The 11,518-nt window shown below is 42.9% G+C and overlaps 1 protein-coding gene across 1 annotated transcript; it reads left to right on the top strand.

The window, feature by feature from the left end:
• The first annotated feature begins 970 nt into the window (after nucleotides 1–970).
• Nucleotides 971–11,463, top strand: sel1l (SEL1L adaptor subunit of ERAD E3 ubiquitin ligase). The gene is made up of 21 exons (XM_035618161.2): nucleotides 971–1,533; nucleotides 1,674–1,711; nucleotides 1,879–2,077; nucleotides 3,254–3,421; nucleotides 3,767–3,872; nucleotides 4,190–4,352; nucleotides 5,135–5,188; nucleotides 5,422–5,481; nucleotides 5,576–5,657; nucleotides 5,780–5,934; nucleotides 6,438–6,494; nucleotides 6,594–6,662; nucleotides 7,030–7,107; nucleotides 7,295–7,357; nucleotides 7,588–7,675; nucleotides 7,889–8,037; nucleotides 8,351–8,516; nucleotides 8,625–8,699; nucleotides 8,835–9,007; nucleotides 9,169–9,297; nucleotides 9,413–11,463. Exons 1-21 carry the CDS (start codon nucleotides 1,446–1,448, stop codon nucleotides 9,680–9,682), a joined length of 2,430 nt encoding a protein of 809 aa, XP_035474054.1. The 5' UTR covers nucleotides 971–1,445; the 3' UTR covers nucleotides 9,683–11,463.
• The last annotated feature ends 55 nt before the right edge of the window (nucleotides 11,464–11,518 follow it).

Here is an 11,518-nt window from a genome sequence, read left to right as displayed (position 1 = left end):
GAGCTCAATCTGGGGGTGGGTCTTCCTCTGCCCTGATTGGACAATTTGACTTCGTCTCACTGGCTGGGCAGAGGTCAACATAGTGATGGGCTTGTCAGTTCATGGGGTAGATACAGGGTCAAAATATGTGCTTGTAAGTAGCTTGTATTTTCAGTGTGACATGCACAGATAAGAAGATGGTGATTTCTTCAGATTACATTTTTTCTGGTTAAAAATAAACTAGAATACCAATTTACAATACTCAGATAAGTAAACTAGTGGCTTGCCAACAATATTTTTGTTAAAATAAGATGGTACAATAGACTCGCTTAAAAATGGTAAAATGGTAAAAATACATTTTGTTACTCAAATAATTGTAACCCTAATAAATGATTTATAAATAACGAATAAAGCTGTTATTCATGCTTTCTAAAGTTTGCATTGATTTACTAACACTATCACAATCAAAGTGTCGTGATTAAATACTTAATTACAATTTCAACAATGTTAACAGAAAACCTCATAGGAGTGGTCTGAGACAACGGCACCAACGAGACCAACTTCATATCTGCCTGAGAGTGTAACAACAATGTATAATTTGAGAGCTCCTTCTTTCCTTGAAGCTCTTCAAGTGACAATAGTGCAGAGACAGATTCACACAATGTTTCCTTTTGAAACCAATACACATTTCAGATTTGTGAAGTCCTTTGTTTTTTCCTATTCACTCGACTAAGTTCCCCCCCTCATCATCCACGCCTCCTATGGAGTGGCTCTGTGTCACAAATAATAATAACAGGTCTACATTTAAAAAAGGAACACACCTCCTCCCCCCACATGATCACTACTGCACCTTCACACCGTGTTGTGGTGTCGTGGCCGAGCCCATCGACTGGAAACATAATTGTGTACGCACCTGATTCGCCGACGCGTCTTCGGCCGCCGCTCATTGGCCGTCCTCATACGTAGCGCGTTGTGATTGGTCACATTTCGAGAACAGGAAGTGTCGATCAGTTGTACGGGCTTAACACGGGAAGCTAAGTAGCGTCTGCTCAATACTAAACTAAAACGCTGTGGTATTTTGAAAATGTCGCCCTCAAGCTCGGACGTGTTCAACTAGCAAGAGCCACTCGGCACCTGACGGCCAGACCGAGGAGGCGGCTCTGTTATAGAGAGTGCGCGGTGTGCTCGCTCTTTTGTGTGGCACTAGCTTTACTACTCTGCTAGCTTAGCCTTTGCATGGGAATGTGTTAGCTCGCTTGACAGCGACGGCAGCTAAAATTAACCGAGTTATTAAAACCAGAGCGAGCCGGGTCTCGTGCGCGTGTGTGCGCGCGTGCGTGTCTCTATGCGTGTGCACGCGTGTTTATTCATGCCACTTTTCCGTGGGACTCCGCTGCACCTGAATGTTTGCTGGTAGAAATTGCAGCAGCTGCAGCTAGCACAGCGTTAGCTCGTCGACGACAGCCATGGAGTTTAAGTGGAGTTTAAAGACGACGAGGACACTCTGTGTTCTCACCGTTCTGCTGATGGTCTCCATCCGGGGAATCGCGTCAGGTGAGCACTTCCGTTTTGCCTGGTTACCGACTCACACCTGCCAAGGGCAGAAGTGACGGTAACATTTTCTAGCACTGTTGCAAGCAGCTGTTCAGGGCTCGCCCTCTCGTCCTAATTGCTGCAATGTGAACACTTTTCAGATGAAGAGCAGCACGGGAACGACGGCCCAGAGCTGAAGGTGCGTCAAGCTCTTGGTATTTGATAGTGGTTAGACTCAGCAGTAGTGCAAGTCATTTGGGGGGGGGGGTAGGAAATTTAATTAACAAACAACATATATCTTTGCACTGTATTCTGCACATACACATTCATTAATGTGTATCATGTGATCGCCCCCCGTCTCTCCAGTCTTACCATGACCCAGACAACGAAGAGGAGGACGTCCATCTGTCACCGGTGATCGTGGCGGGCGCCTCTGTGACCTCTGGCCGCGAAGTCTCCCAACTAGAGGAGGAGGAGGATCAGTCACCTGCCGACGGCCTGGAGGGAGAGGAGAAGGAGGACCTTCCTGAGCAGCCTCCTCCAGCTGAGGAGAAACCCAAAGAGGGTAAAGACTCAAGTAGTGAGACGTGAAATGATTCATGTGCAGCGAGGCTGAAGAACCGCAGGATACAGAGCAGTGCGGTCTGTTAACTTTGAGTCATGGGTCGTTTGTTTATGCTTTGAATGTTATAAATTGAGCTTTTCTTCCTCTCTGTGTCGACTACTGAGCACACGGTTTGTTTTCTTAGCTTGCGTCGTGTCTAGCTGCAAATGTCGGTGTGAGTCAGAGATCGTGACCTGTCACATATCTTCTGTCAGTGGCAGCAGGCTGCTTGGCCAAATAAAACTCTTGGACCTGATGGAGCCGTGAATTGTCCGTCGGTCTTTTCTCTAGAAAAACCTTCTCTGGCCACCCTCGTGAAAACGAAAGAGAATGAAATGGATACATGTTACCTGTTCCTTATACTGTAGCGCATTTCAGTTGTTAATGACACTGGAAGACCTCAAATAGTTGTGCTTAACAAGGGTCACTGCACGTTACGTTTCAACTGTGTGATGCAGTGAGAGGTGAGGTTAAGGTCAGTTACAAACATTCCCACTGATTTTTGTGATCTCATTTAAATGTTTTGTTGTCAATAAAGCCAGTGGTTTGCTCTGTACCAGTTGCTGAGGTAAAAAACTTTAGGTTGTGAATAGTGTCTTTTGAAACTTTTGAAGTATATTTCAGGGATCTCTCATCTGAACCTAACATGTAAGTGCTTTTATCAGTACTTCTGGCTAACGTGACCGGCCTATAGCAGGGATAGCCTGTCTGTAGATTTAATGACTCCTCAGGTGCCCTTGGGTTTGCAAATCACATCTGCTGTTTTTTAAAATTGTCTTAATGTTTTTTGTAAGCTTTATGACACGCTAACCTGATTCTGGTATTGCTGACTCTTAACAAAAGTGAGTGTGGTTTCAGAGCTGTGCCAGATTGTAGAAACGGTTAAACCCCATGAGAAATGAACGGCGCCTTGCACCTGTGTCTCCACTTGCAGTCAGTTACATCATTTTACTAGGGGATTGTTCGCTATTGTCCTACTAAGTGTAATATTGAGCTTCATATGTAGATGAAGATTATAGAAATATATAATAGTTGATTATGTTTTGATATGGAATTTTAAGTGCATAACATATTTTCTGTATGTTATCATTTGTTGTTTGATCTTTTATTATAATGATATTGTGTCTTTTTAAACAGTTCCTGTGGTGAATGGAGGTACGGCCCACGGAGAACCCTGTGTCTTCCCATTCCTCTTCCAGCGGAAGGAGTACATTGACTGTACCACTGATGGACGGGGGGACGGACGGATGTGGTGCGCCACGACCTACGACTATGATCTGGAGAAAAAGTGGGGGTTCTGTGAGAGTAAGTCTTCAGTTTATCGTATTTCATTGTATTTTGAAATCAACATGCAGTCATACAGCTGTGTTAAACAGTGGATTATTTGCTGAAATGGTTGGTTTAACATTTTTGAAATGTTGTAGTCTTTTTTTTTTCACACAAAGCCAACACATACATTTACATTTTTAATAGAATTAGTTTATTGCTAATTATTAGCCTGTCCAAATAAAACCTTTAAAAAGCACTATATCCACATAAACTAATTCTGATAACTAGCTTGAGTGATTATGGCCTCTACCGTTGCCCAACGTTTGAAAGACTTTTATTTCACAGTCATGTATTTATTGGCTTTTCCTTTCTTCCCATTAGCGGAGGAGCAGGCACAGCAGAGACTGCAGGCGGAGGAGGCGGAGGAGCAGTATCAGACGGTCCTGCTCATGCTCAATGTAACCGCCAGGAAGACACAGAAAAAAGAGTGAGTTGTGATTTATTCCCTCAGTTCTTATCCACCTGATTTTCAATCTTCTGGCATTAAGACAGCTGTGCTGTTTTAGATTTGTTGAAAACAAATTGTTTCACTTTGTTCTTCTATGGGGAAAAAAAATACCAAAGAATGTCTCTTGTTTACTTACCAGCTTCTTTTTTTATGCTTATTTTATTGCTATGCGACTTAGGTCAGCACATCCTTATTTGCTTTAGATGTCACAGCACAGCTCGTTATGTACACACATAATTGTCGTTATGACTGTGTCCTCGTCACCTCTGCTTATACAACCACTCTCTCTCTCTCAGGTTATATGAAAAGCTGCTCAAAGTAGCGGAGAAGGGCCACCAGAAAGCCATGGAGAAGGTGGCCTACGCCATGCTGTTTGGGGATTACATGAACCAGAACATCACCAAGGCCAGAGAGATGTTTGAGAAGCTTGCCGTGGAGGGCTCTCCCAAAGCTCAGATGGTACCTGTCCCATGCAAAATGTTCATACAGTAGAAACTGTTCATAGTGATCAACAGCTCATGTGGATGGAAAAGCTTGGGACAGCGTCAATTCCTACACAAACACTGTTTAGATAATGCGCGTATAGTTATCAAGTAGTCTGCTTGCAGAGTTTATTTTTTGGTCTTTTCATACTTTACAATATGTTAAGAAGAATTTTAAACAGTTGTAGCTGCAAGCTGACATATGCTCAGGCTCTATTCTAACGTCTAACTATGTGTACATGCACTTGCTGTGCACTCTCCTGCGCCATGTCATATCTACCTCTACTCACACTCCTGTGACTCACTGAGTTATTTTGCCCTCCCATTCTTTCTCGGCTCACGTTTTGGGACTTTAACAGCGCATAACTACAGTATCATCCCTGCTCTCACAGGAGAAGGTGCAATATGCCCGCATAGTGTAATGCTTCAACCCTGACCATTCAGACTAGTAGCAGCATGTAATTTTATCTATTAATCAGTAAAATAGCAATGTTGTGCGTTACTTTATATCCAAGTGAGACATCTTCAAATTTCAATTACATGGTAATCTGTATGGAAAATGAAGGAAAAGGAAAATAATTGTTAAAATAACATCCACTCAGTGATCAATTTGACCTGCACAGAAGTGATCACTACAAGTCATTTCCACTGTATTTCAATGGAGAAAGTTTCTTTTTGACTTGACATCTTATTACAAATGCAGATTAATTGTGCTCAGATAATCAAACGTGACCTTGTGCTGTGTTTGTTTTTCCACAGGCCCTTGGTTTTCTCTATGCTGCAGGACTTGGAGTTAACTCTAGTCAAGCTAAGGTGCCTTTTGTTTTTAATCCCGCATGACTTAAGTTGTGTCTCAACGTTTTGGATCAAGCCGATTCTCCTTTGGAAGTTAAATGTGGTTATAGTAGGTTGCTTTGGAGAAAATAAATGTTTAGTTTAGTTTATTAAGATCCACATTAGCTTCTGCCTGTCTTAAACAGTAGCTACTACTGTCTGACACTTTGCCAACAATTGTTAACATATCGTCTACATCATTTTTTCCACAGGCCTTGGTTTACTACACCTTTGGTGCACTTGGTGGAAACTTGGTAGCTCATATGATTCTGGTGAGTCCATTTGGCTGTCAGAGAATCAATTAGAGGCTTGCTAGGTTATTTCTAGGTTATTAAAAAGCCTCGCCCTTTTCTTATGTCATATTAGGGATACAGATACTGGGGAGGTGTGGGTGTGCCCCAGAGCTGTGAGTCAGCACTAACACACTACAGGCTGGTGGCAAATCAGGGTAAGAATTTGTTGCACTTAATAAATATTAAATTGCAGTATTCATGTGGGATATCCTGATTCTTTTAGACACAACTTCATTAAAAGTCATGTCTGTACTCTGCTCTCTGTCACCACCTCCAGTGGCCAATGACGTGTCCCTGACTGGGGGCTCGGCCGTGCAGAGGATCCGGCTTCTGGATGAGGTGGAGAACCCAGGCTCCACCAGTGGGATGTTGGAGGAGGATCTGATCCAGTACTACCAGTTTTTAGCTGAGAAAGGAGATGTTCAAGCTCAGGTAAAACGAATGTCATTGTCCTATGTTACAACAAGCAGCTAACTTATCTTTAATATCTATTTATAACCTGATATAATGGGGTGATGCCCACTTGTGAACAAATAAATCAAATTGTAATTATTAGGGGAAAAGGTTACTGTAAAAAAAAAATTGCAGAATTTTATCATACAAAGTGTCAGGCTGACAGGTCAAATAGAGTAATAGGTGAGTGTGAGCTAAAACAAAATATTGAATTTCTTGGTTTTTCATAGCATTTCCTCTTATAGGTATATTTACTGCTAGCTTGTGCAGTTGCTGTCTGTAATAACTGTCATGTCTAAGTTTAAAGACATATTTTCAGTTGATATGGTCACTCAGTCAAATATTGGTCAAAATTTTTCTTATGCATAGACATACTGTATCTTATTCAGAACTTGCATCATTTCAATAAAACATGTTTATACTATGAAAACATTTTATTTATCATGCATCATAGATAACTAGACCATTTTTCCCTCTTTCAGGTGGGATTGGGTCAGCTTCATCTGCATGGAGGACGTGGAGTTGAACAAAATCACCAGGTTACTTTTTATTTATTTTTATTTTTTGAAGATCACTTAAAAAATTTTGAGGTAGTTTTTCCACCAGCAACTGTATTTCTGATGTTGACTCTCCAACAGAGGGCGTATGACTACTTCAACCAGGCTGCAAATGCAGGAAATACACACGCTATGGCTTTTCTTGGCAAGGTGGGTGAGATGGGGTTGAATGTATTTGTCTGTTACTCCACGGATTGATTACACCTTTATTCATTTTTACATTTTTGTTATACTAACATACATTTGAGAATATTTAGATCTTTGAAAAAGCTATTTTTCATGAGTTTTTTTTTTACCCGTCTGTTTCATTTCTGTGTTTGCAAATATTATGAATATGTAGCTCTGCACCGTGTGAAAACTCAGGAGACGCATTCAGATAGTTGGAGAGCAGTGAGTTCAGTAAATTCAGTCCAAAATAAAGACAGCCAATGATTTGGCAGTGCTGTAGTGGGTGGTCGGGTGAAATCGTATTTGTGGCATCAAGTTCGTCACTGCCATGACTCTTTCTGTCGATCAGATGTACTCGGAGGGCAGCGAGTTTCTCCCGCAGAACAACGAGACGGCTCTGCAGTACTTCAAGAAGGCTTCAGACCTGGTAAGAAAGAAGCTGTAGAATATTTATATTTATCTGTGTCTGAGCTGTTCATCGTTGCTCTTTTAAAGAAAGCAGAACACTTTATATCTCTTAACGTGTATACATTTGTCAGGTGACACTCGCCATTCAACTGTCCCTCAGAGTCGCTGTTTGCTTTGACACCGTCCTTGTCATTTTTTTCATTCAGGGGAATCCAGTGGGGCAGAGCGGCCTGGGCATGGCCTATCTATATGGACGAGGTGTCCCAGTGGTAAGGAACCTTTTTTTCTTTTTTTACACATGATAAAATCCTTTTGATAAAACCAAACTATAATCCGTTTGAGTTTTCAGATAGTTTTCTGCTGCTATGTTCCTGTGCACTAAGAATAACAAATGACAGAAAGCATATCTCAGTAGTCACGATTCGTGAGGCTTTTACTTTGTGTCGCTCGAGCTGAAATTAGAGCGCCCATTTGCAGGTTGTGTGTTTGTGTTTTTCAGAACTATGAGCTGGCACTGAAATACTTCCAGAAGGCAGCAGAGCAGGGCTGGGTGGACGGACAACTCCAGCTGGGCACCATGTATTACAGTGAGTGTGGAGGCTTTCGTCTGTATGCATGTGTGTGTGTGTGTGTGTGTGTTCTCCACACTGTCCTCCTGTTACAGCTTTTTCTGCTGCTTTGTCTTTGGTAAATCCTGTTACTACAGCTATCGATTTGAATATATTTCTCAGTCTCTCTTTACATGCATCTTTTTTTAATTAGACACCGTTGTTCGTTCTCTCCGTCCTCTCGTTCCCAAGATGGCATAGGTGTGAAGCGTGATTACAAACAGGCTCTCAAGTTCTTCAACTTGGCCTCACAGGCAGGCCACATCCTGGCCTTCTACAATTTGGCCCAGATGCACGCCACTGGCACCGGTGTGATGCGCTCCTGCCACACTGCTGTGGAGGTGAGCCTTTCTCTTTATTACGTTTAAATGAGGACCGATTCATTTTGCGTCTCTCCGCTGTGATACAGCAATTACTGATCCATTAAAGCCCATATACTGTCAATTATGTAGCTCCTCATTTGTGTTGAGCAGGTATCATTCAGTCTGGTCTGGTTCCAGTGGTCAGTGTTTACACTCTTCTATCATAGTGCCAGTTGGAAAATGCTGAGATCACAAGTCACAAACCTCAGAAACAGAGACTCTATTATGTGCAACTGTTCAATGGGCCTTGTTGTTTGGTGTGTCAGACTTTGCGCCTGTGTCTTTGTTGCAGCTCTTTAAGAATGTGTGTGAGCGCGGTCGCTGGTCGGAGCGTCTGATGACGGCCTACGCCAGCTTCAAGGAGGGCGAGGCGGATGCTGCGCTGGTGCAGTATCTGCTGCTGGCGGAGCAGGGCTACGAGGTCGCCCAGAGCAACGTGGCCTTCGTCCTGGACCAGAGTAAGAAAAACACATTTTCCAAAGTACTGTTAACTACAAAAACTTTGGGGGGGAACAAAATTATATTCTCACCCTTGATTATGTGTTATTGTGGATTGTTACAAACAGAAGGGGCAAAGATCTTCAGTGAAAATGAGACCTACCCTCGCGCTTTGCTCCACTGGACAAGAGCTGCTGCACAAGGTGAGTCCATACACTCAACTGTCTGCGCAAGATTTATGTTTAGTATTTCTTCTCTGTTGCGAATCTAATCTTTGGTTGACTGATATACCAAAGGAAAACTGGCCGGCTAAATTGATGCATATCATCGTCTCCCAGGTTACACTGTGGCGAGGATAAAGCTCGGGGACTATCACTTCTATGGCTACGGGACAGATGTGGACTACGAGACAGCCGTCATCCACTACAGACTGGCATCAGAGCAGCAGCACAGCGCACAGGCCATGTTCAACCTGGGCTACATGCACGAGAAAGGCCTGGGCATCAAGCAGGTGGGCGTCGTGAAAATCAGCTTGCTCTCAACATTAGATTTATTTGCACTCAGTGATATTGCTCTATAAATGCAGAATGTCGTTAATGTAGTTGCTAGTCTCAAATCCAAAGACGCACAGACCTATTTGTAATTCAGAATTGTTCCATTTGTTTCCTGCAGGACATCCATTTGGCCAAGCGCTTCTATGACATGGCTGCTGAGGCCAGTCCCGATGCCCAGGTCCCAGTTTTCCTGGCTCTGTGTAAGCTTGGCCTGGTTTACACACTTCAGTACCTGCAGGATTTTAACGTAAGTACCTCCTCAATTATCAAACTAGAGCTGTGACAGTGTGGCTTTGAACTATAATTCGAGCAAGTTAAAAGCTTCTTTATTTTCATTCTCTGCCCGTTTCGGATCCTCACAGTTGAAGGAGCTTGTTTCTCAGGTGGACTTGGACCAGCTTCTGGGCCCCGAGTGGGACCTCTACCTTATGACCGTCATCGCCCTGCTCCTAGGCACAGTCATCGCCTACCGACAGCGCCAACACCAAATCATAGTGCCGCCTCGTCCTCCGGCCCCTGCCCCAGCACCCCCTCCCAGGCCACCTCAGGAACAGCCACAGGCCGAGACCCAGGGTCAGGGAGAAGCACAGGGCCAGGGCCCGGCCCAGGAGGAAGAGGAGCAGCAGCAGTGAGAGGAAGCCAGACGGAGCGAGGGCAGGAACAGACAGACGGAAGCTGTGTCAGCCCCATGCGTGGAACAGCTGCTGCTTACATGCTGAATTTCTGCTAGTTTGAGCAGCTCTCCCACTCGGCCCGCTCCCCTCCACACGCTGAATCAAGACTTAAGATCGCTGCTGGACTGCTCAGTCGCACAACTTCCTCTCTCCATTTAGAATATACTGGTCGTGTGCTTAGAGCGAGGCAGTGGAGGTGTTTATGGACAGTGCTGCAGAACAGACCGCTGAAAGGATGGATAATAGATAACACAGACTTGGGACTTGTTAGTCTGTGACTCAGGATACTGCAAGAGGCACTCGTGTCCTCACCTTGGAAATAGTCCTGCAGTTACCAGATCAAAAGCATTTTGCTGAACAGATGGATGTGCATTAGTTTCTTCACACTTTCATTTCTTCTTTCTTTTTTTATGAAATTACACTCAGTTGAACTGTTTCAATCCTAATTATGGGCAGAAAAAGAAAATTTAGTCAAAAAAATGTGAACTAAGATCATTTTATTTGCTAAAAGAAGTCATGGTGGTGCATGTTTTTCTGGTCTTTATTTTTTTCATACATCCAGTAAGTGAACAAGTTTTGCATTGCAACTCTGCAGTCATTCGTTATTTTTTTGATTAACATATTGTCAGGTCAGGACCTCCGCCTACCTGCAATTCACAAAGAAAGACAGTTTTTATTCCTTCAGAATTAGTTACAGTGCTAAAATGTACTAACGCCATGTTATGTCACCAGTGTAAGAACAAGAAATATGTTGAGTGGTTGGTAGAAATGCTGGATTTGATGCTTGTTTGATAAATTATTTCATTTTAAGGACACAGGTTGATGTTTTATGTTATTATTATGTTTTTCAATGTGACAGAAACCTAGGAGCTGCCGACGTCGGGTAGAACTCAGCTGTCACCAAAATCTCTGAGGCGGATCCAGTTCTCAGTCTTTCGCTCTCCAAGTGTAGTGAAAGCAGAGAGCTCAGCCTTTTTCAAAATCCATTTTAAAGAGCAAATGTCATTAAAAACAGATACACACAGTCCAGTGAAAGAAAGCAGAGAGCAGGGTTTTTTTGGGCAAAGTGCTGTACACTGGTGTGATCTTTTTTCCATCATCATGCCTCGATTTGTTATATTTTTTTGGATGGAGTTTAAATACTTTCCTCCTTCCTTGTAGTTCATTAAGCCTTGTGTGTGTGAGCCGAGGCAGAAACTGGAACAGCCTCGCAGACACTAGCGCTTTCAACTCTGGGTTGTTGGATCGTTTCCACTTTAGAAGAAGGAACTTTCTTCTTTTTTTTTTTTCAGCTGTTGTGAGAATTTCCACCCCCTCACAAAAGATCAAGCTGGAGCTCTGTGCTCTGCTCACACTTCTCAGCTCAGATGGAATCTGTGTCGGCGATGGAGAAACAAATGAAGCCCTGGAAGTCTGGCTTTATGGTATTTATCCAAACAAGATTAGAAGCTAAATTATCCACATGCAAGTTTATTCTCTAATGTCCATTTTTGCTCGTTAGAATTATGGAGGATCTATCAGCCAGTAAATTTAGTGTTTGAAGTCAAAAAGGAGAAGAAATTATTCCAAACTGTTTCACTGAAATTAATACGCCTGCGTTCATGCATTGATCCCCACACTCACAGCCACAGTCTGTCCAAAATAAAAAAACTCATGAAGACGGTCGAGAAGACTGGATTTTTATCATCGCAAAAAATACAAGTTTGTAAAGAAATTAATAAATGATACGTGGATATTTAGTGGTTGTCGTTTTTTTTTTGACTTGAATTTTGTTAAAATCTGTTTGTAGCTCAA

This window comes from Scophthalmus maximus, chromosome 18 (assembly GCF_022379125.1).
Source record: "Scophthalmus maximus strain ysfricsl-2021 chromosome 18, ASM2237912v1, whole genome shotgun sequence".
NCBI lineage: Eukaryota > Metazoa > Chordata > Actinopteri > Pleuronectiformes > Scophthalmidae > Scophthalmus > Scophthalmus maximus.
This window is presented reverse-complemented; position numbering and strand designations above follow the sequence as displayed.